The sequence below is a fragment of the Brassica napus genome, chromosome C7 (genome assembly GCF_020379485.1).
Source record: "Brassica napus cultivar Da-Ae chromosome C7, Da-Ae, whole genome shotgun sequence".
NCBI classification, from domain to species: domain Eukaryota; kingdom Viridiplantae; phylum Streptophyta; class Magnoliopsida; order Brassicales; family Brassicaceae; genus Brassica; species Brassica napus.
In genome coordinates, this window is record NC_063450.1 from 32,594,326 (window position 1) to 32,617,041 (window position 22,716).

General features: G+C 33.2%; 3 protein-coding genes across 4 annotated transcripts; 2 read left to right on the forward strand and 1 right to left on the reverse strand.

Moving 5' to 3' along the window:
* The first annotated feature begins 2,108 nt into the window (after positions 1-2,108).
* On the forward strand, positions 2,109-9,493 carry LOC106419142 (disease resistance protein RRS1B-like). Of its 2 annotated transcripts, XM_013859901.3 has the most exons (4): positions 2,109-2,920; positions 7,371-8,382; positions 8,456-8,752; positions 8,825-9,486. In XM_013859901.3, the coding sequence occupies exons 1-4, from the start codon at positions 2,454-2,456 to the stop codon at positions 9,098-9,100; spliced, it is 2,052 nt and encodes a 683-aa protein (XP_013715355.1). In that variant the 5' UTR covers positions 2,109-2,453; the 3' UTR covers positions 9,101-9,486. The 2 variants fall into 2 exon arrangements, with proteins under 2 accessions (XP_013715355.1, XP_048618298.1); XM_048762341.1 differs by having other exon boundaries at positions 8,456-9,493.
* A 767-nt stretch (positions 9,494-10,260) lies between these two features.
* Positions 10,261-14,438, reverse strand: LOC106409119 (disease resistance-like protein CSA1). The gene is made up of 7 exons (XM_048764161.1): positions 13,954-14,438; positions 12,735-13,857; positions 12,200-12,499; positions 11,957-12,089; positions 11,244-11,785; positions 10,831-10,975; positions 10,261-10,688 (listed from the first exon to the last, which is right to left on the reverse strand). The coding sequence occupies exons 1-7, from the start codon at positions 14,436-14,438 to the stop codon at positions 10,261-10,263; spliced, it is 3,156 nt and encodes a 1,051-aa protein (XP_048620118.1).
* Positions 14,439-19,304: 4,866 nt separating this feature from the next.
* Positions 19,305-20,894, forward strand: BNAC07G18300D. Its single transcript, XM_013859907.3, has 4 exons — positions 19,305-19,893; positions 19,983-20,128; positions 20,394-20,439; positions 20,531-20,894. The coding sequence occupies exons 1-4, from the start codon at positions 19,800-19,802 to the stop codon at positions 20,572-20,574; spliced, it is 330 nt and encodes a 109-aa protein (XP_013715361.1). The 5' UTR covers positions 19,305-19,799; the 3' UTR covers positions 20,575-20,894.
* Positions 20,895-22,716: the final 1,822 nt, after the last annotated feature.

Genomic DNA, 22,716 nt, shown 5'->3' on the forward strand with positions numbered 1-22,716 from the left:
GGTATTTGGATGTACAAGTCATTTAAACTTCTATCAGTTTAATGCAATTATGAACTTTTCAACATATTCATAAGGTTTACGAAGTTTACTGAAAAAGCGAAACTTAGGCAAAGTTGTACTTAGTAAACCAATACAACTGAAGAGTCACATATATACTGAAGAGTCGCCTACATTGGGAGTATACTAAAGAGTCGCATACATGGACTCTGATTTCCCTATTACATTACATTGGGACTTTGATTCCATTAATAAATTCTCCAACCTTCATTTGAGAAAAATATCTAAAGCAGAAGAAACATCCTCCTCTCGCTTGTTTCTTGATCAATATCCAAATTTAAGTAAGAAACCTCATCTACTTCTCATCATCTTATAAGCCAAAGTATGTTTTGATTGGAGTTGATTTCATTTACACAGGCAGGTTAAGATGTCAGGATCCATTGATCTTAAGAGGAAGGGCCCTATGAAGGATGATGACTACAGACGAATGACTAAAGAATGACTAAAACAGGAAAGGCAGAAACAAAGGAACACTACCAGGCAATCCTCCAAGTGGTGAAGGATCAGAACAAAGAAAAGGAGAAAAGTCACACAGCACAAACTGAGCTATACTCTATTTCTGATCAAATAAAGTTACTTGGAGAGATAGAGAAGGAGGCACTTTTTGACGTCAAGCGGAGAAGGAGAGACTCCAAGCCAAGCTCCTCCGAGCCAAGCTCCTCCTTTCAGAGGAGAAGTTAGCAACTGTTAAAGTCATGTATATTGACTGGGACAAGATTGAAGAGTCGTTTATGTCTAAGCCTCGAGGGCCTTCTAAATCAAAGTCCCTTTGCATGTATTGCCTTCTAAATCAAAACTTTAAATTAAGTGTGTTTTTATTTTTATTTTTCGAATCCTAAAACATTGGATGACGTTTCCGGTTATTAAACTGGATTTTATTAAGTTTTCTTACGGATATTATCTGAGTCCATATTATCTGGATTATTATCTATGCTTTTAATCTGGATTTCTATGTTCTTTGTCAAACTTCGGAAAAATTTCACTCCATAGGTTTTGTCACATTGAGAACTCATATGCTTCCTTTTTCGTTTTGTTCATTACCAACTTCTTTGTTGAAGTTGAAGTTGTACTAAGCTCCACAAAGTCTCTTTATAATTGCACTAAGTTTTACTAAGTTATACCATTATGGGTTTGTTTCTCTCTTTTTCGATGTATAATTCATGGTTCTTTATATTGTTATTTTTTGGGAGAAAGATTCGACGCATTTTCTGTTGGAAGGTTATCATTTCTCCGGTGATAAAATGATTAAAGAAAATCTGTAGGATTGAAAAGATAGATTTGTTTTAGAGAAGACGAAGAAGAAGCTAGAAGTAAGTAAAACCTAAATTACTTACTCAATTTTAGGGATTTCGGAGAGAATAAATGGGTTGACCAAGATGGATATACAATTGAATTGGATACTCCGGTTGGTTTAGTTGTATATTAGTTAGGTTTGCTTTAGGTTTATAGTCTTTATAATATTTTTTCTGATAAAAATAAAAATAATTAAAAATAGAAAAAAGAGATGAGTATATGAGACTGCTTTTTCACCAATAAGAGCATATCAGACTTTGGTGGTAATTGGTTTGACTATGGCTGTAAGAATTTAGCTGTAGGTAAGTCGGCTGTAGCTGTAAAGTTGTTGTTGTAGATTTTGTTGCATATATTTTTGATGTAGTTAAATTTGTTGTAGCTGTAAGACATATGCCGTAGATATTTTAGAATAAAACATGTAAACTATGCGATGTATATATGAAATAGATAATTTTTATTAATTAAAATAATTTATATTAATATTTTTTAATAAATTACCAAAGTTTACTGTTATTGAAAGTGTGATATGAAAATAATATTATGTTATATAAAATATTCAGTAGTTTAAAACACCCAAAATTAAATTAAAATAGTTATAAGTGTTTTTTATCATGATTATTTTCTTTCTTTCATATTATAAATAGTTATTTTCATTTCAGAGATTCTACAGCCTATAAAAAGAAAATTTAGATTTTCTGCCTAAAATACAAAAGAATAAGATTTGCTTTATTTATTTTGATGTAGCTTAAAAAATAAAGTTGAAGCATGATTGGTGAAAATTAATTGAAACTTGATGTATGCTTTAACGTTAAAAAATAAAGCTACAGCATAATTGGTAAAGTTTAATGATTTAAAAAAAATAAAGTTACGGAGATAAAGCCAAACCAATCATCCTCTTTATCCTAGAAATCGTTTGATATGTTTTTTTAATATGAATGAAAATTTATACCGTAGACTTGTTTGCTGAACCAAAGAAAGGGTATTTACTATTTTCCCAGTTATGGCTAGTTAATTGGCCACCAGAGAGAGAGACAGAAAGGGTCAGAGAAACTGAAATTTCAGACAAAAGGATTTGAGAACTTCCACTAGAAAAAAAACACTCAATGGAGACTTCAAGTGTGAATCAACATGACGTATTCATTCATTTCAGCTTGGAAGAGTTCCGCTACTCCTTTGCCAGCCATCTCTCGGCTGCTTTCAGCCGGAGTAGTATCTCCGTGTTTGTCGCAGAAGACACCAGCGGTGCGGCAGTGACATCAAATACTGATTTTCAGCTACCTGATGCCACTCAGTCTGCCATTGAAGGAACTAAGTTTATTGTGGTAGTTTTCTCCAAGAAAGACGCGTTCTCGCCGCTCTTCTTGGAAACGCTCGTGAAGTTCCTGGAGCGGCGTAAAGACGGTCTGGTCGTGGTGATTCCGGTCTTCTATGGTGATGTCACTCTATCAATGATTGAGCAAAAGATGGAAAGTTTCGGAGAAGCTTTTTCCAACCACCTACAAGGAAGATGGCGAAACGGTCTGATTGAAGCCGCGAACTTGCGAGGCCATAAGTCAAGTGATCAACGAAAGTAAGTTCGTGTATTTTAAATTAGTGTTTTCCATATATCTAAAATTTGGAAGTAGCCAAACACAGTGAATTTACAAATTTGATTTAGCTTCATTTGGTGGATTTGGAAATTTAATTCTTGTGGTGATAAAGCAACAATATTTGGCTATCAACATTGGTGAATAGAGTTTCTTAGAATAAATTTTAATATTAAGAAATAATAAGAAATGTTAAAAAGGTATTTTTATTGAGAATTTCTCATCCAATCTCTTAATAATAAAATAAAGAAGAAACCAAAAAGTAAGAAAGAAAATGATAAATAAGGAGAAAGAATAATATATAGGGAAAATTTGGAAAAATACTCTGCAAATAAATTTTATTTTGAAAAATACACTGTGTTTTACTTCTTTTGAAAAATAATTTGAAATTGTTTTAATTTAAATGATAAATAGTAAAAAAATTGAAAACAATCATAGTTGAAGCCTTTAACTTTTCATGTACTTTGGAACTTAGCAAATTTTGATCTAGTGCCATTATGCTTTATAAGTGTGTTGATAATTGAACTTAGCAAATTTTGAACTTAGCAAATTTTGATCTAGTTGAATTTCTAAGAATGATTGCTTTTAAAAAAAGATAAATATGACTATTTTAAATACTTTTGATATTTTGTATTGATAATTGTACTAAAATTAGTTATATATAATATTCATGATTCAGTTTTTAATAAAATTACTTAAGTTTTGAAGGTATATGATACTGAAACTTTTGAAATATTTTATGAGCTTGTATAAATGACTTAAAACCTCTTATCATAATTTAAAACATATGCTGAGATAAGATAAATAATTTTATAAATGTATTTATAATTTTTATAAATGAGTTATAAAGTTTGTGAATTTTATTAGACATTAATAGTTATTATAATACTTTATATATAAATATAAGGCTTTATATAAGAATATAAAATCATTATATCAATTTTAATAAAAAAAGATTTTATTATTTTATGTAGTTTACAAATATATAAAAATTGATCAAACATTATTATTCTTTCTATAGTTTCAACAAATAGTTACCATAAATAATTATTTGTAATATTATTTAGATTTTTGGCAAGTGATATTAACTAATTATAGACTTATTTTTTCCTACTAAATCTAATTAAAATAAAAATAAATAAAAATTAAAAATTATCGATCACTCAATTTATAACAATTTTTGAAGATTTCGTAAATGATCGACACAAAAAAAAAAATCTCTTAAGTGACTTCTCAATTAATATATAGTAGGATAGTAGGATGAGATTTTAAATATATTTTATAAAATAATTTATTAGCTCTTATAGATGACTTACAAACTCTTATGATAATTTAAAATATACAATAAGCCAAGATACATAATTTGATAAATATTTTTATAGATGATTTATAAAGCATGTAATATGAACTTTAGAAGATGTTAATAGTTGTTATGATAATTTATATAAAATATAATTATTTTAAATAAGAATATAAAATCATTAGATTGATTTATATAAAATTTTTGTCATTTATTATTTTATGCATTTTAAAAAATGTAAAAAAAATGATCTATATTAAATAATATCGACCAATCAATTTATAACATTTTTTTTAAGATTTCATATATGATCGACACATAAGAAAAAGTCTCATAAGTCACTTTTCAATTAATATATAGTAGGATAGTAGAATGAGATTTTAAAATAAATTTTATAAATTAATTTATAAGCTCTCATAGATGACATACAAACTCTTATAATCATTTAAAATATACAGTAAGCCAAGATAAATAATTTGAAAAATATTGTTATAAATGATTTATAAAGCATGTAATAAAAACTTTAGAATATACTAATAGTTATTATGATAATTTACACAAAATATAATGCTTTTAAATAAGAATATAAAATCACTATATTAATTTCTATAAACAGTTTGTCTTTTACTATTTTATGTATTTTATAAATTTTATAAATATAGAAAATGATCAATTTATTTCTCTTTCTATAATTTAAACAATTAGTTACCATAAATAATTATTTGTAATATTATGTAAATTATTTGGCAAGTGATATTAACTGGTTATAGACTTACCTTTCTTTTTAGATCTAAATAAAATAAATTAAAATTAAAAATCATCGACCAATCAAATTATAACAATTTTGTAAGAGTTTACTTATGATCGACACGTAAGCAAAAGTCAATAAAGACTTTTCAATTGATATATATTAGGATTCTGTAATTTAATTTGTTTAGATTCAAAAAAAAAAAAAAAATTTGTCTTATGAATTTTCTGTATTACTGAGATCCCTTGATTTGCTAACTACAGTAGAACCTCTATAAATTAATAATATTGAGACTTTAAAATTTTATTAATTTACAAAAGTTTTTTTAAAAGATTTTTTCTATTTTTATTAATAAAATAAGGAAATATTTGATTTTACCGTACATACATTATTTAAATTTTATATATTTGACTTTCATATTATTTATCTTATTTGGTGTATATTTTTATATTTCGTAGAATTTTTATGTGGTTTTCGATATAATTTTACTAAATATTATCAAATTATATTAAAATATTAAGAAAAATAGAAGTATTTTCATTGTGAATATAAAACCAACAAAATAATGTTTAGTATGTACTTATATAAAATAAAAATAGAGATAGATTATTAATTTATGATTTTAATGGGACTATATATTTACATGTGAGTTTTAAACATATTATTATCTTATTATTTTATCGATTTGTGTCATATTTTACACCGGCCTAAGTTGGGACCGACAAAATTATTAATTTATAGAGATTATTAATTTATCGAGTATTAATTTATAGAGGTTCTACTGTATTTATAATAGTACCATTGTATTCAATTTTAAATAACAAATTGTGAGAATTATATATAACTATTTTGAATATGACAATCATTAGTCATGTACATCCCTTAAATATAGGCAAGTGAAGGCTGATTAGGACACATGATTTTGTTGAATCAATTTACAAAGGATAAAAATATATTTAATGAAGGACAATAATCCTTTAAAAACATAATAAAACAAAAATTAATATTATAAAGTATCTAAGCCTAAAATAATATTGATTATATTTTAGTAAGACAGATATTAAATTACGGATAAGAAAACTAATGAGACGTTAGTCTTGAACATATTATTCAAAACCGGAAAATCAAATTGAAACCGAAACGAAAAAACTGAAACTAAAACCAGAAATTGTTTTGCAAAAACTCGAAAGGTTCCTATTTCTCTAAATCCAAAAATTGAAATCAAACCAAAATCAAACCGAAAACCGAAAGATTATCCAAATCTTAAAATGAAAGTATTAAATTATAGTATAATAATATAATTTATAAATTAAAATATCCAAAAACCCTTACTTACCCAACTTTCTTGATTTATGTGTTTAACTTGGGGTTTCAAGATTTTTTTTCGAAAATTTTGGCCTTAAACATACATCAAACTCAAACTATTTCTAATTCGGTTCCACTTTAGGTTTAACAAAAACCATAAACGCGGCCCAAATTTTACAATACCTAGACTGATCTGATCCGAAAAAAAATGTCTGGTTTTGAAACGGGTCCTAAACACTCTAAACTGAATAACCCAAAAACAGAATAACTTGAAAAGACCCAAACTAAAACCCGAATGTCTCGCATTATAAGACGTCAAAACTCAAACATTCAATTGAAACAAAAATAATAGTAATTTCTAAATTAAAAAAAATATTCCGCGCTTTCAAAACGCGGGTCAAAATCTAGTTGCTATATTAAAGTGATTCAATCATTTTTTCTGCCGCAAAAACATGAAAGTAATAACTTCAGAAGAAGTAACAACAAAGATCACAAAAAATCCTTATAAAAAATAATCATAAAGAATAATTGAGAAATATAAACTTATGATAATTTTGTAACAATTTTGTACCACTCATGCGAAACATTTAATAACGTTTGAAACCGTAACCGCACACATCCGTAAACTTCCGCATCCGCAACCACAACCGCTGAGTTTGAACCAGTCAGACCTTTAGTGAGATCAGCGGACCGCTATGGCCAAACTGTGAATTTCTTTGAAGTCATAATATACATAGATTTTTATTGTTTTATAGTGTTGAGACAAATCTAAATCTGGGAACCTGTTAGACTTTCAAATCCAGAGACTTTCAAATCCAGAAGATGTAGAATATTATGGTGATAAATAAAGAATAGTGGCAATTTTTTAATCTGAACTCCAATGTTGTAACAATTCAACCATTTTAAGTATTGCTCAAGTGAACAACGGGTTATTATGGTTCCATCATACGTGTGCAATGCTAGGTTTGGAAAGTAATAACGATTTGTCACTAGCATCTGTATGATATGAAATATAGCTACTAGTAGGACATATATATAAAAGATCAAATAACGAACATAATCATGTGTTAATAACTTGCAGTGACTCGGAGTTAGTGGATGAAATTGTTGCAGATGTGCGCGAGAAGCTGTATCCAACTGGTACGATCGGCTTTTATTCGAGGTTTCTTGGGATTGAAAACTTGCTTCGCAAGCAATCTCATGACATCTACCGGCTAGGGGTGTGGGGTACACCTGGTGTAGGCAAGACTACCATAGCTCAAACAGCCTTTAACCTAATGTCTCAGGACTTTGAAGCTCATTGTTTTCTCGAAGACTTCCACGTGAATTTTGAGGAGAAAGGACTATACAAATTGCGGGAAGAGCATTTCATCGAAAAACTAAAAAGGACAACAGTTCTTATTGTTCTTGATGATGTGCGTAATCCTATGGAAGCCGAGTCTTTCCTTGGAGGATATGATTGTTTTGGTCTCGCGAGTTTAATCATCATAATATCACGAGATAAACAAATTCTTTACCAGTGTCAAGTCCAGGGTTTTTTCGAGGTAACATCCTTAAACAAGAAGGAGGGTCTACAACTATTCAACCAGTTCGCGTTTCCAGAGAAAGAACCAAGTGATAGTAATCTAGTAGAAGTGTCAAAGAAGGTCGTTGAGTATGCTAATGGGAATCGTGCAGCTCTTTGCTCCTATGGCAGAGCGCTGAAGGAGAGAGCAAAACCAGAAGAAATGGAAGTAGAGTTCGAAAAGATCAAGCGTCATCCTCCACAGGAGATTATGGACGTTTTCAAAAGCAGTTATGATACGCTCACCGACCACGAGAGGAACATATTTTTGGACATTGCTTGTTTCTTTAAAGACGAAAAACTAGACTACATCTTGAGAATTCTTGAAGGTTGTGGGTTTTTTCCTCACGTTGGAGTTGACCGTCTTGTGGATCGGTCTCTTTTGATGATATCAGAGAACAAAAAGGTGAAGATGCATAATTTGATACAAGACGTTGGTCGGGAAATCGCCAAAACAGAAAACAGTCACATTGCGAGAATGTGGGAACCGTCAAGCATCAAGCCGTTACTAGAAGATGATGAACCTAAGGTACTACTGAGTCACATTGAATTAAATAGAAATCGTCTCTATCAATCTGACCCACTTGTTTATGTTTTTGTAGGAAACTGAATTTATTGAAGGAATATTTCTTGACACGACAAACATAAACGTTTTTGTTAACCCTAATGCATTTGAGAATATGTATAATCTTAGGCTGTTAAAGATTTACAGCTCAAGCTCTGAACCTTCTCAAGAACTATATCTCCCCAAGGGGCTAGAATCTCTGCCTTATGAGCTCACACTACTTCACTGGGAATACTATCCGTTGCAATCCTTGCCTCAAGATTTTGATCCCAGCCACCTTGTTGAAATCAATTTGCCTTATAGTCAGCTTCAATATCTCTGGACAGGAACCAAGGTAAACGCAATTGTTTTTTTTTGTTCACTCTTGCATTTATGGAATTACTTTGTGTTTCATTTTGTTTTACAGAGTCTAGGGAAGTTGAAGATAATAAATCTTAGTCATTCTCAGAAACTAGTTGAAGTTGATGAACTCTCGAGAGCTTGTAGTCTTAAGGAGATCGTTCTAAAAGGTTGCACAACTTTGGAGCGCACCCCACGCATTGATCAGCTAAAGAATCTTGAACTTCTTGATCTCTCTTGTTGCACGAGAATCAAACGTACAGAAGTTATAGAGATGATCAAACCACTGGATACAGGAGGACTGAGAGAAATAGAATCTGGATCAATGGTGTTCTCCACTTAAGGGAAGACTGTGGATAACACAGAGAGGCTTTAAGATTACAAAATTTAAAACCTTTTTATGTTGAATACCTTTGAGTCGCTCCAAAACTTAAGCTTGCTAGATACACTTCTAGATGGATTAGGGCAAGAAGTGAAAACGCTGTTCAATATTTTATCTATTCTAATAAAGGACGATTAGAAGAAGATTATATAGTTTGTTTGCCTTTGGTTTTAGAGAAATTTCCTAATATACCTCCTTTAAATTTTCTATCATTTTTTTTAATTAAGGGCTATTTTTGTGGAAAAAAAACAGGACAAAAAACTATTTGAGAGAATTTCCAGGTTTTATTCGGATTGTATTTTTACTCTGTTTATTCTCTTCCTCAGTTTTGTTATCGTGGAAGACAAGCTAATGTTACTTCCTAAATAGGAAACCCTTATTTAGTGGATAAGTCCAATTTGGTCTGTATGTATGGCTGCCAGTTTTGTGATATATATATATATATATCTTCCTTACCGATTGTGGTTGTTAAACAAGAACACTCAGTTATGATGATCGTTGATAGGTGGGAAATGATGAAGCTAAATCTTGAAAATTTATAGAATAAGTGGTTAATCTGAATTCGACATATACTGGATATATACAATCGATTGTAAATTATTTGAAAAAAACGTTTATTGATTGATCAAGAGACGGATAACAAGAGAAAAGGATAAGACTTTTGAGAATTAGCTCAACTCGGCAAGTACACATAGAATAATGAAAACTCTAGTTCTTGTGCCGAGAATCGTGTGTTTGTGAATGTCTTTCTCGGTCTTCGGCCTTCTCTTTATATACAAGTGTTTTTTTCCTTTTTCTCTTTTAAATCGGCGTAAACTTGTGCCGATTTCAACTGAACCGGACTAATTTATGTTTGCTCGATGGCTTTGTCCAATGGATATAATCGATCTCTAAGAATAAGTTTCTCCCTAGTAGGTTTTAAGAGTGGCAAACATTTTACAGCTTTTGATGTAGACACTCAAACAAGATTTAAAACAACAAACTTTTAATTTTATTGCTATCATACTAAGATAAATATATCAAGAAACTATTGAGCTTATATTATTCACGGTAAACTTATATCCTTCACCATTGATGATTGATAATCGTCACTCGATGTTAATGCATTTACATTTTTGTAATCATAAATTTAAAAACCATGCTCTTCTTCTCAAGAGACCCAAAAATCTACCTCCACCTTGTATTTCTCCCTCTACCACTGGATTTGCAACCACGTTTGCATCCGAAGAACCAGTATTAGATTCAACTATCACTGGAGTTGCTTCAGCGTTTGCCTCCAAAGCACCGTTATTAGATTCATAAATCATTGGAGTTGCTTCAGCATTTGCATTCCAAGAACCATTATCAGATTCACAAACGAAACTAAAACCGCACTTTAGTACCTCACAGTTTGCAGCCTCACAAGTACCATCCGTGACCTTAAATTCAATGGAAGCCTTAGCAGGAATACACCCTTCTTTAAGGCCAACTTCTCTACATTTGTTGATATTCAACCAACTAGTGAAGCCAATGAAAACATGAGTAGATTTGACTGTGCATTGCTCATTGCCTGCCTCGGATAAACCTCCAACATCACAGTTGGAAAAGCTAGCAGAGGATGTTCCGATGGCATTTTTGAAGTCACATATGCATGCATTTCACTATGAGGTTGTTGTTTTGGATTTTGTAGTCATGAAATGAGACAATAGCACATAGAGCTATTCCAACAAACCCACTTTCACTCCAATGTCTAGGCAGCTCTGGCTTTATGACTGCTCCAAAGGCTTTGTGATTGAACCATGCCGGAACTTCAATTCCGGGAAAGCAAGTGCCAACCAAAGCTTCCAAAGCAAGTCTCTGTAAAGTAAAACCAAAGATAAGTAATACATTCACTGTATTAGAAATGCTTTTCACTTAATACACACATACTAAGAATTTTTTTCTGAATATGTAATATATACCCTACTTATTGTTAGGTTAGTTAAAAAAGAAAAAGAAATACCTTATTTTGGCGGTTCAGTGCATCTGAAATCAGACGACTCTTATTGTGAGCATAGCACATGATCTCGTTCATTGCAACATGCTCCAATTTTTCACAGTTGGTAAAAATAAATGAGGATGGGACCTGCTCTGTTGACGGCAAGAGACTGGCCAAAGGACTGGCAACTGTTCTTAGTGAGGTGCAACCATGTGCATCTAAGCATCGTAGATTCGGTGGGAGCGTTGAAAGAGATGTCAGATTACTGCAATACGTCAAGTCAATCCATTTCAAATGATAGAGTTGACTGATGCTTGATTGCAAGCTGCTGATCTTATCATTTCTACTTAAGCATAGACGCCGCAATAAGGATAATCCAGTCATCCGGAGTTGTATCCGTTGTAAAGCCAATTGGTCGATGGAGTTATTACCAGAATGTAATAATGTACTTGGAAGCTCTTTGATCGACGTCCCATCGAGTAATAAAATTTGAAGATTCTCCATAATTTCCTCAACATGGGGAAAATTTGTAAGCCTTGAACAACCAGAGAGTATCAGTTCTTCAAGAGCTTTAAGCTTGTCAAGACAGTCTGGTAGAGACTCAAGTTCATTGCAGTCTTTCAGATTCAAAACAATAAGTTTTCCGAGGTTTTGGATGGACGGAGGGAGTCCCTTAATCGCAGTACCATCTAAATGTAGATATTCAAGATTATCAGAAATTACCTGAAATTCGTTGAACATTTTACAGTCACTGAGGATGAGAGTCTTGAGAGAGATTAAGTTATTAATGTCTGGGAGAGACAAGAGCCTTGTGCATCCTCTGAGATTCAAGAAAGCAAGACTCTTCATATTTTCTATACCTTCTGGCAACTTATCAAGCTTAGTGCAACCTTCAAGACTCAACCGTCTAAGAGATATAGCATTTGACAAAGCTGAAATGTCGTTCAAGTTAGTCGAATGAGTTAGATCTACCCACTTTAAATTTGGTGTATCCTGTGACAACCATTCAACACACAGCGCGATCAGCTAAGCTACATAGGTTATTTTAGATATTTAATTCAATATTAAAAGTATAAATAAAACACCTTAGTCTCTCTCCAAACCCTTTTAATCTTGCTGTAAGGCAGCCTAAGGTCGATAAGATTCTCTGGGTTGAAGTCTGGCGGAAGTTCCTCCAGTGGAAATTTCAGCCAGTGAAGATATCGGATCTCTTTCAAGGGAAACTCAAGTCCCTCAGGCAAGTTTACTTTGCCGTCAACAGGCTCACATTGCCGAGGACAGCCAGAGTCAAAGATTTTGAGGTACCGCAGATTCGGCATCTTAATCAAAGCTTTACGTTCTAAGGCTATTCCCTTGCCTATTTTGGACATATCTAGGAATACACCTCGTGCACTAACAGTTCCCTGCTAACAGTAGATATAATATATTAGAGCAAAGCTTTACGTTCTAAGGCTATTTTATTCCCTTGCCATTTCCATTGTAGTTTCCTATTTTCTTTCTCTCTTAAAACAGAATACGAAGTTTAGAATAACAATGAGTTAGAAATGCGCTTATCGACACCCAAATGAAATTTAATCTAAACACAAAATATAAAAACTAATGAGGAAGTTGTATGTTCTAGAGAATTCTCCTGCTTACCTTTTTGAGGACCAGAGCCTCACGAGCATCTTCACGATTCCACAATCTACTTTTCCCCAAATTTTTTTCAACTGATGAACCAATTTCTTTTCCCAGCGTACAAAAGAGATTATGCATATCTACTCGGCCCGCAGAGATATTTATCATGAACTTGTCGGCGAGATCTCTAATAACTTCGCTTCCAGCTTCACCAGAGTTAGTGTCCAGTAAATGTTGTACATAATCTTCTTCCTCGGATCTAAAGAAACAAGCTATGTCGAGAAATGCATGTTTCTGCATCTGAGTCAGGTCGTCATAACTGATTCTTAGTTCTCTTCCGATGTTCTCATTGCAACAATGTGGCAGCGTTTCTAGTCTCCTTCTCCAGTGAGCCTCATTTTCCCCGCAAAGCTCATTTCCCAATTCCTGGAGAGCTAGTGGATTGCCTCCGGCATATTCCACAAACATTTTTGACATTTCAATGAAATTCTCTGGGGGATGATCACAGTCTTGACCATTGAAGGCATGATGGCTGAAGAGCTGTAGAGCTTCTTTGTCGTTCAATCCAGGGACCACGTATGTATCTTCAACTAAATCTGCTATCAATCCCTTGTCACGTGTTGTTATCACAATCTTGCTTCCTTTCTTAATAAGTCCGGGGTTCGTCCGAAGGAACTCGAGTTGTTTCTTGTCGCTCACGTCATCTAGAACGACAAAAATCTTTACATTGCCTGTCCTTTGGAGTTGAGCATTTAGAAGCGTGTTCTTCACCCAATCATAGTCGTCTTTGGACTTTTCACGGAATCCCCGGAAAAACTCATTGAACAAAAACTTGTACTGCCACTCTTGATGATGCATTTCCGCGAGGGCTGTTTTACCAGTCCCAGGCATCCCAACAATTCCAACGATTTGAGTTTCTTCGGATTTGAAATCTATCTTTTCTTCCAATTGCTTCAGGACTTCTTTCATTCCATTGCTGGGGAAAGGCGCTATCGGCTGTAAGATGTCTCCAGATGAAGCATTTCCAATAGAATTCATAGAGGACATACTAGTAGAAACCATGTTGGTTCCTTCCTCTCTTTCGATCAAGGCTATCACGGTCTTCAGTTTCTCAACGACCTGGCTGATAAAATTGCTCTCGGTCCTACGCATGAAACATGAATGAATATAATCAATCAGGTCAGGTCACTTGTACTAAGTAGGAATGTAGGATTGAGATGATCAGATAATTTATTATTACCTGTCACTGTCAGCCTCCAAACGCAAACCTACTATTCGAGAAACTGACTGCAAAGCTTTCTTCCATTTATCCATATTACATAGGTCACGGCCTTCTCCTTTTCTTAAGTTTTCACCAAATTTCCCCTTCTGGTATTTCACATCTCCTACCTTCACATGGAAGAAGATGGGGAAGATTCTAAGTTTCTTCTCATCGACCCTCTCCATAATCTTCACCAGCTCGTCCAGACACCAGTTTGATTCTGAGTACCGTTCAGAAAAAACCGCAAGTGCGACTTTCGACTCCTCGATGTGGTTGAAAAGGTTAACCATCTCGTCCCCTGGATCTGCCATCGTGTCAATAAAGTAGTTGATGTCCTCATCCTTCAAGGCGTCCTCCAAATGGCTGACAAAGTTTTTGCGTAGTTCCTCTCCTCTGAAGTTGATGAACACTTGAGGGCGCTCTTGAGGGTGTCCGTTGACCATGGGAGTTGAGGAAGAAGCCATGAGAGAGTTTGTATTCGATTGTTAGGAGCGACCGGCAATTATATGGACCACGTCAACGTACGAATAATGAAGTCAAAGTCAATTAATTTATCATTTCATATTACAACAAATTGCTTAGTCATATACTCAACCACCAAACGCGCCATTTTGTATTAGTTTACATTAAAACTAGCTAGTCCATCCATCGCTCCATCGTACTATCCATAATTTATACATTAACTATACATAGGATTTTTTGCTGAATTGACATATAACTTAAAGTCAAACACAAAACTAATCTTTTTTTTTTTTGAAAATTGGTTTTGCCCTATTCACCCCACAAGTTCATATAATTTACGAAAATGCCATCAATTTTTTCTTTTTCTTTTCGAAAATGACATTTTTACTCTCTCACCCTCATCATCTTCAAGTAATTACAAGATTGCCATTGTCATCAATACCACAACCACCATGAACAACCAATTTGAAGCTCTTAATGCTCCCAAAATCAATTTACCCTTCTTCTTTTTCCATTCTTGTGAACTAAACACAACATATCTCTCACTTTCTCTCCACAATGAGCTAAAAAAACTCAAGATTTTGATTCTAATTTTTTTATGGTTTATAGAGTCATAGAAGCTAACGATTCTGGGTGGGTTACTTTCGTTTGTGATTCTGTGTGCTTGGAGAAGCCTTATGTATGCTAAGGAACTTATCTCACCAATTTAAGGTATGACATCGAGTTTTTTTTCAGATCTGTTCGTCAGACGACTTACTTGGGAAGTCGTCTGGCTGTAGACAACTTACCTGGAAGTCGTCTGGTCAACGCAGAGGTTATTTTTGTAACTGACTTTGAAATCTGTAACCTGAGACGACTGAAAGTTAAGTCGTCTGTTTTTGTTTGGTTTCAAAAAAAATTTCAAAGAACCTAGACGACTTACATTTCAGTCGTCATAGGTTAGTTTTGCATTTGACTGGATAATTTCAGAAGTTTGACTTCCCCAGACGACTTACATTTCAGTCGTCTGACGAAAATTAAAATAATAATATTTTTTTAAAAGTAGACGACTTACAGTTAAGTCGTCATAGGTTAGTTTTGCAATTGAAAAAAAAAACTTCAAAATTTAATTATACACAGACGACTTATAATTCAGTCGTCCACGAGACGACTTACTTGTAAGTCGTCCAGGATTTTTTTCCGAGATTCTGGTCAAACCTCGTAAATCCTGGACGACTTACATTTCAGTCGTCTCGTGGACGACTGAATTATAAGTCGTCTGTATATAATTAAATCTTGATGCTTTTTTTTCAATTGCAAAACTAACCTATGACGACTTAACTGTAAGTCGTCTACTTTTTAAAAAATATTATTATTTTAATTTTCACTAGACGACTGAAATGTAAGTCGTCCAGAAAAGTCAAACTTCTGAAATAATCCAGTCAAATGCAAAACTAACCTATGACGACTGAAATGTAAGTCGTCTAGCTTTTTTGGAGTTTTTTTTAGCCAAACAATAGTAGACGACTTATTTTTCAGTCGTCTGAAATAACAGATTTCAAAGTCAATTGCAAAAATAACCTCTGCGTTGACCAGACGACTTATAGTTTAGTCGTCTGGACAACTTAGATTGAAGTCGTCCGCATCTTCTCCGCTAGTTTTTAAGTCTTCTACGTTAGTTTTTGAATAACTTGTTATTTTTAAGAGTGATAAGTAACTTCAAGATATGTAAAACTCATATTTACAAAATATGTTCTCTCCCTTAGTTTACTAAATTTGACTAAGTTTTTCAACACAAACTTATAATAAAATATGATATGCTTTGACTAGTTACTATTGTTTGTTTCCATCGCTTAAGTATTATTGTTATAGACAATAATGATGACTATTGTTACGAGTTGGAAGAAGGGTTAAAATGCTTCTTAAAATGTTGTATCAATATAAAGCTACCAACATTCTTGTTTATTAAGATGAGAAAAAGGCCATTGGAGTTTATTATTGCATATGAGAGATCCAAAGATAAGAAAAAGGCTACTGAAGTCTATTATTTCATTGATTTGTAAATGTGTAAACACATTGTTAGCACATTTAATACATCTTGGAAAACATTATTACTGATTTTACAAAAAATTCACAACTAAAAGAGTAGACATGCAATTCACAAAACAGACCACAAACAAAACTATTATAGATCATTCCTCTACAAAGACAAGTTTGGATTCCACTTGAGTAGACAAGACCACACGACTTTTAAGAAGTCCAGACGACTTCTAGGAAGTTCAGACGACTTTGTCAGAAGACTTTTAGGAAGTTCAGACGACTTCCAGACGACTTTACAGGAAGTCCAGACGACTTTACAGGAAGTCCAGACGACTTTACAGGAAGTCCAGACGACTTTGTCAGAAGAGTTCCAAGAAGTCCAGACGACTTCCAGACGACTTCCAGATGACTAACAGGTAAGTCGTCCCAGAAGACTTCCAGATCTGAAAAACCTGCATATCCAAAAACGTTCAAATGGCTTAAAAACAGAAAAAATGAGTGAAAGATTAGATAAATCTTACTTTACAGAACACACAAAAATACATATCTAAAAATAATAGATCTACCTTTAAATTAGTGGAAGATGAGTACCATCTAATTAAAAACCTGCAAAAAAGATAGATTAGTAAGAAAGACATGAGACAAAACTGGAAAATTCATATAAAGTTTGGTGTTTTCAAGTCAAAGAGATTAGAGTGGGTTTGGAGAGTTTTAGTTTGGGAAAAAGTAAGAACTTTATACAACAAGAAGTTACCAAATGAAGAAAAATCAGACATAAGAACTTACCAAAACGCTCAGATCTATTATGAAAGGGAGACTTCGTCAGAAGACTTCCATGAAGTCCAGACGACTTCCATGAAGTCCAGACGACTTCCTGGAAGTCCAGACGACTTCCTGGAAGTCCAGACGACTTCCTGGAAGTCCAGACGACTTCCTGGAAGTCCAGACGACTTCCTGGAAGTCCAGACGACTTTGTCAGAAGACTTCCAAGAAGTCCAGAAGACTTCCAAGAAGTCCAGACGACTTCCAGACGACTAACAGGTAAGTCGTCCAAGAAGTCTTCCAGATCTGAAAAACCTGCATATCCAAAAACGTTCAAATGACTTAAAAATAGAGAAAATGAGTGGAAGATTAGATAAATCTACATTTATAGAACACACAAAAATACATATCTAAAATTAATAGATTTACCTCTAAATTAGTGGAAGATGAGTACCTTTTGATTAAAAACCTGCAAAAGAGATAGATTAGTAAGAAATACATGAGACAAAACTGAAAAATTCATATAAAGTTTGGTATTTCAAGTCAAAGAGATTAGAGAGAGGTTGGAGAGTTTTAGAATGATGAACATTACATTTTTGTTGCAGCCATTTGAGAGGAGGAGAGAGAATGTGTAAATCTTTCTTTATATAGGGAGACAAAAAATCCCATTAGGTTAAATATTTTTGACTCAGACGACTTCCTGGACGACTTACATTTCAGTCGTCTTGTAAGTCGTCTGGTTTAAATTATTTATGCGGAAAAATAATTTTTTTAAAAAATTTTAGGCGGGAATATTTGGACGACTTACATGTAAGTCGTCTGTTTTAATTTCTTCACCAGACGACTGAAATGTAAGTCGTCCGAGTAAAATGATCCGGTTAGGTTAAAACGTACATTGGCAAAATTAAAGGTTCGGTACGATGTGGACGACTGAAATATACGTCGTCCGAGTAAATTATTCAACAGACGACTGAAATATAAGTCGTCCACATCCTAAACATAACCCCTAAACTTAATTATCTAATTAAAGACTTCATAAAATCAAATCAAACTTGAAAAGTGTTTACTATACACATAAATAAACACATATAGGTGAAAACTAATTTTTGAAAAAAACATTTTAGTTTTCTAAAATCTAACCCTAACAATACATACAATACTACAACATATGTTTGCCTCCTAAACCAAAGTATTTCATGATTCACTACTTCCACTCATCTATCTTCAAAACAAATCAATTTTATCATATCTTAATTTATATCACTTAAAACTGTTTATAATTACTTGAATTTTATTTTTCACGCATCAAAATATTTTTTTACAAGAGTTATAAATTATTTTTAAAATAAACCGGTACCAGACGACTTACACTTCAGTCGTCCAGACGACTTCCAACATCTCAGACGACTCAGACGATTTACTAGGGCTATATTCGTAAAAATGGCTTCTGTTTTTTTGTTTGGTCACAAGGAGCTGAGCTGTAATTTCACTAGGCTTTTAGGTTAGTTTTCATTTGATTCAAGTTAGGGTATAGGTTTGGGGTTAAAATCTAGTTGTTGGTTAGTTTTGGCAAAAACCCCTTAACTATATAATTAGTTGGTCTGATTTATTTTCTTTTAAAATTAAATTATTGATTTTCGCCCCGCGTATACAAACAGTACTTTATAAAACTTCTTTGCCAGTTAAAAAAAAATTATTCACCTTTTTGTTAGGCGCTTAGAAAGCGCAATCTTAGTTTTTATGATCCAAAAATGATTTAAAATTAGTATTCCCTCCGAATCAAAAATATACATATTTTAAACTTTTCATATAGAGAAAATGGCATAGATAGCCCTAAGGCTGAGTTGCGGGTTAAACCCGCCATGCTGACCCGCCAACCCGCGGGTTACAAAGTTTTTTTTTGTCAAAAAATCCGACCCGCACAACCCGCGAACAAATAAATTTGTACCCGCACCCGCCCCGCTCAATTTTGCGGGTAACCCACGGGACCCGCGAGTTATATTTTTATTTTAAAAAATATTTATTTAATTTAATTTTTGTAAAATATAATATAAATAATATATTTATAATTAATATTTTAAAAATTTTAAAATATTTTGATTATTATTTTAAAATATATTGATTATTATTTTTTAAAATTTCTATATTTTTTTTAAAAATAAACATTTTTACAAAAAAATTATTTTTAAAAAAAAATGTAAAAAAAAAAATTGCGGGTTGGCGGGTACCCGCGTTTAAAAATCCACCAACCCGCACCCGCCCCACATAAAATGCTCATAACCCGCACCCGCACCGGCGAATCATTTTTTCTAAATTGTTCGACCCGAACCCGCCCCGCGACGGGTCAAACGGGCCGGGCCCCGCGGGTAAAAACTCATATTCCCAGGCCTAGATAGCCCCAAACCAATTTTTTGTTCCCAAACTAGCATTCAAGGCCCAAAGTCACAAAATAGGTTTCATTAAAGAGGATCATTTACTCTTATGCCCCTCTCTTTCTCTAATTATATTTTTTTCTTCTGAAAATTGAAATCACGAAAGCACTACGACAGCTCATCTCTTCTCCGGCGTCAATCATCTCCAGCATGAATCATCTCAGTCATCATCATCTCCGGCATCGATCATCTCGTCCATCATCGTCTCAGGCGTCGATCGTCTCCGGCGTCGTTCATCTCCGCTGTAATAATCTCCGCCATCTCTCTGTAATTGAGCTAAACGTGTTTGATTTCTGTGTGAAAAGTCAATTGTGAAAATGGTTACAAAACCAGGTACTGCATCCGAGGCACTCTATAATCCAGATGTGTCTAATGTGGATCTGGAACCATACAGTCATTGGAGTCTGAACTTTCGAAGAAACTCGAGATTACAGAGAATGCAAAAGAGGAGAACGACGAAGAAGAAGAAGGAAGCAAAGGTGAATACTTTTTCTTAGTGTTCTGACTGATCACATAGTTTTGAGCTTTTTTGCGTCTCTAATTCAATCACCCATTAAGAAAAAAAATTCTTTTGATATCTCTCTGTGTTACTGATTAATTAGATTGTAGAAAATTGACGTTTTTAAATGTTTAGATTATTGATAGCTTTCTAAAACTTAAAGTATAGCCTTATGGTTTAGATTGAGAATGGATGAGTTCATGAGTGTATGGTTGATTAATAAGTTACTTCTTGTTTGTTTTAAGCTGAGACTTCAACTACGAATAAGAAGAAAAACAAGAATAAAAGCAAGTAAGTAATGTTTTTTCTAGGACTTTTTTTAATTTGATTTGCCACTTTTGATTGTTTGCTTTAATGATCAGTCTCTTGCTTATGTTTGCAGGAAGAAGCCCCAGCAGACTGATCCGCCTACAATCCCTATCGTGAAGTTTTTCCCATCTGGAGACTTTCCTGAAGGTGAAATCCAACAGTATAAGGATGAGTAAGTTCCATACCAACAACTCTATTCGGAACAGCTTTATAGTATGCAATAAGCTTGTGGATTTAGTTCATATAGCTTCTGTCTTTGCATCTGTTAAACTCCATCGTATTTTTAGTCTTTTTCTTTTTAATACTTTTTTTCTTCTCTTGTTACCTTTATGACACTTTAAGATCGTGATCTCTGTAATGTAGCAATTTGTTTGTGTTTTATAATGATACCACATTTAACACTTTCTTGATATAATTACTGAAAATGCTTCAAGCTATTCTATTTTCATGTTCTCTGTTTTGTAGACAATGACCTCTATTTGGTGATTTCTATAGCCAATGATTTTTTTTATAGATTTTGATTATGTTGTTTTGTTTTTTGTTGTTTTGGACGATTAAGTTCCAAATCAGGATAGCCGTCCTGAACAAGGACTGTCTAACATTCCTTACACGCTTTTGATTCTCTTCGAAAATATACTTATGCAAAAAAACACACTCATTTATTTTTCTGGAAGCTCATCTTGAAAGTTTCACAAGCTATCCTAGATAACAGGTGTGTTTTAGAATGATACCACATTTAACACTTTTTTGATATTATTACTGAAAATACTTTCATGCTATTCTATTTCCATGTTCTCTGTTTGATACGTGTTCCATGTTTTGTAGACAATAACCTCCATTTGGTGATTTCTATAGCCAATGAACTTTTTTATAGATTTTGATTATGTTGTTTTGTTTTTGTTGTTTTGGACGATTAAGTTTCAATTCAGGATAGCCATCCTGACAATGACCGTCTAACATTCCTTACACGCTTTTGATTTTCTTCGAAAACATACTTATGCAAGAAAACACATTCATTTTATTTTTTTGGAAGCCCATCCTGAAAGTTCCACAAGCTATCCTAGATAACACGTGTGTTTTATAATGATACCACATTTAACACTTTCTTGATATAATTACTGAAAATGCTTCAAGCTATCCTATTTCCATGTTCTCTGTTTGATATGTGTTCCCTGTTTTGTAGACAATGACCTCCATTTGGTGATTTCTATAGCCAATGAATTTTCTTATAGATTTTGATTATGTTGTTTTGTTTTTGTTGTTTTGGACGATAAAGTTCCAATTCAGTATAGCCATCCTGAACAAGGACTGTCTAACATTCCTTACACGCTTTTGATTCTTTTCGAAAACATACTTATGCAAGAAAACACACTCATTTTATTTTTCTGGAAGCCCATCCTGAAAGTTCCACAAGCTATCCTAGATAACACGTGTGTTTTATAATGATACAACATTTAACACTTTCTTGATATAATTATTGAAAATGCTTCAAGCTATCCTATTTTCATGTTCTCTGTTTGATATGTGTTCCATGTTTTGTAGACAATGACCTCCATTTGGTGATTTCTATAGCCAATGAATTTTTTTCTAGATTTTGATTATGTTGTTTTATTTTTGTTGTTTGGGACGATTAAGTTCCAATTCAGGATAGTCATCCTAAACAAGGACCGTCTAACATTCCCTACACGGTTTTTTTTGGAAACCTATCCTGAAAATTCCACAAGCTATCCTAGATAACACGTGTGTTTTATAATGATACCATATTTTTATTCATTCACACAGCAAAAGTGCATTATTGTATACCAAATGTCATGCAACTTAATAACATGTCTCACAAATAAATGGAGATAAGTTATAAACCAAATGTCATTAAAGTCTGAATTTTGAGAGCAAAAAGAAAAAAAGGTTTTTTTTAAATTTCAAAGCTTTATCCGAACTTGTCTCCAAGAAAAATCAAATGGGAATAACAGTATTACACTCTCCAGCTACTTCTTTTTCTTCTGGAATAAACTTTATTTGTGACCATAAGGTGTTCAATAAAAATACAAATGAGAGAAGTTATGTAGATCTCAGATTCAGAGAGCGGAGAACAAAAATTTTGATCGGTGCTCGTCGCTTCAGCATTTGATTTTTTTTCCGATGACGTTGAGAGGAGGCGATGATCCAAACCAAAATTGGTCATGTTCTTCAACCACTTTGGCTCTGATCCAATTGGATACTTGAGCTCAGGCAGAGCTAGTAATTAAGGTATTGAAACTC

What these genes read in the sequence shown, in the direction of transcription:
- BNAC07G18300D (XM_013859907.3), top strand. Translation starts at nt 19,800, where the DNA reads ATGAATCATCTCAGTCATCATCATCTCCGGCATCGATCATCTCGTCCA. An exon ending in CGGCGTCGTTCATCTCCGCT is followed by an intron (nt 19,894 to 19,982) that starts GTAATAATCTCC and finishes TTACAAAACCAG; the next exon opens with GTACTGCATCCGAGGCACTC. An exon ending in AGAAGAAGAAGGAAGCAAAG is followed by an intron (nt 20,129 to 20,393) that starts GTGAATACTTTT and finishes GTTTGTTTTAAG; the next exon opens with CTGAGACTTCAACTACGAAT.
- LOC106409119 (XM_048764161.1), bottom strand. Translation starts at nt 14,438, where the DNA reads ATGGCTTCTTCCTCAACTCCCATGGTCAACGGACACCCTCAAGAGCGC. An exon ending in GCTTGATAAGTTGCCAGAAG is followed by an intron (nt 11,786 to 11,956) that starts GTATAGAAAATA and finishes ATCTACATTTAG; the next exon opens with ATGGTACTGCGATTAAGGGA. An exon ending in GTTTGTTGGAATAGCTCTAT is followed by an intron (nt 10,689 to 10,830) that starts GTGCTATTGTCT and finishes TATCCGAGGCAG; the next exon opens with GCAATGAGCAATGCACAGTC.
- LOC106419142 (XM_048762341.1), top strand. Translation starts at nt 2,454, where the DNA reads ATGGAGACTTCAAGTGTGAATCAACATGACGTATTCATTCATTTCAGC. An exon ending in AAGTCAAGTGATCAACGAAA is followed by an intron (nt 2,921 to 7,370) that starts GTAAGTTCGTGT and finishes AATAACTTGCAG; the next exon opens with TGACTCGGAGTTAGTGGATG. An exon ending in TAGAAGATGATGAACCTAAG is followed by an intron (nt 8,383 to 8,455) that starts GTACTACTGAGT and finishes ATGTTTTTGTAG; the next exon opens with GAAACTGAATTTATTGAAGG.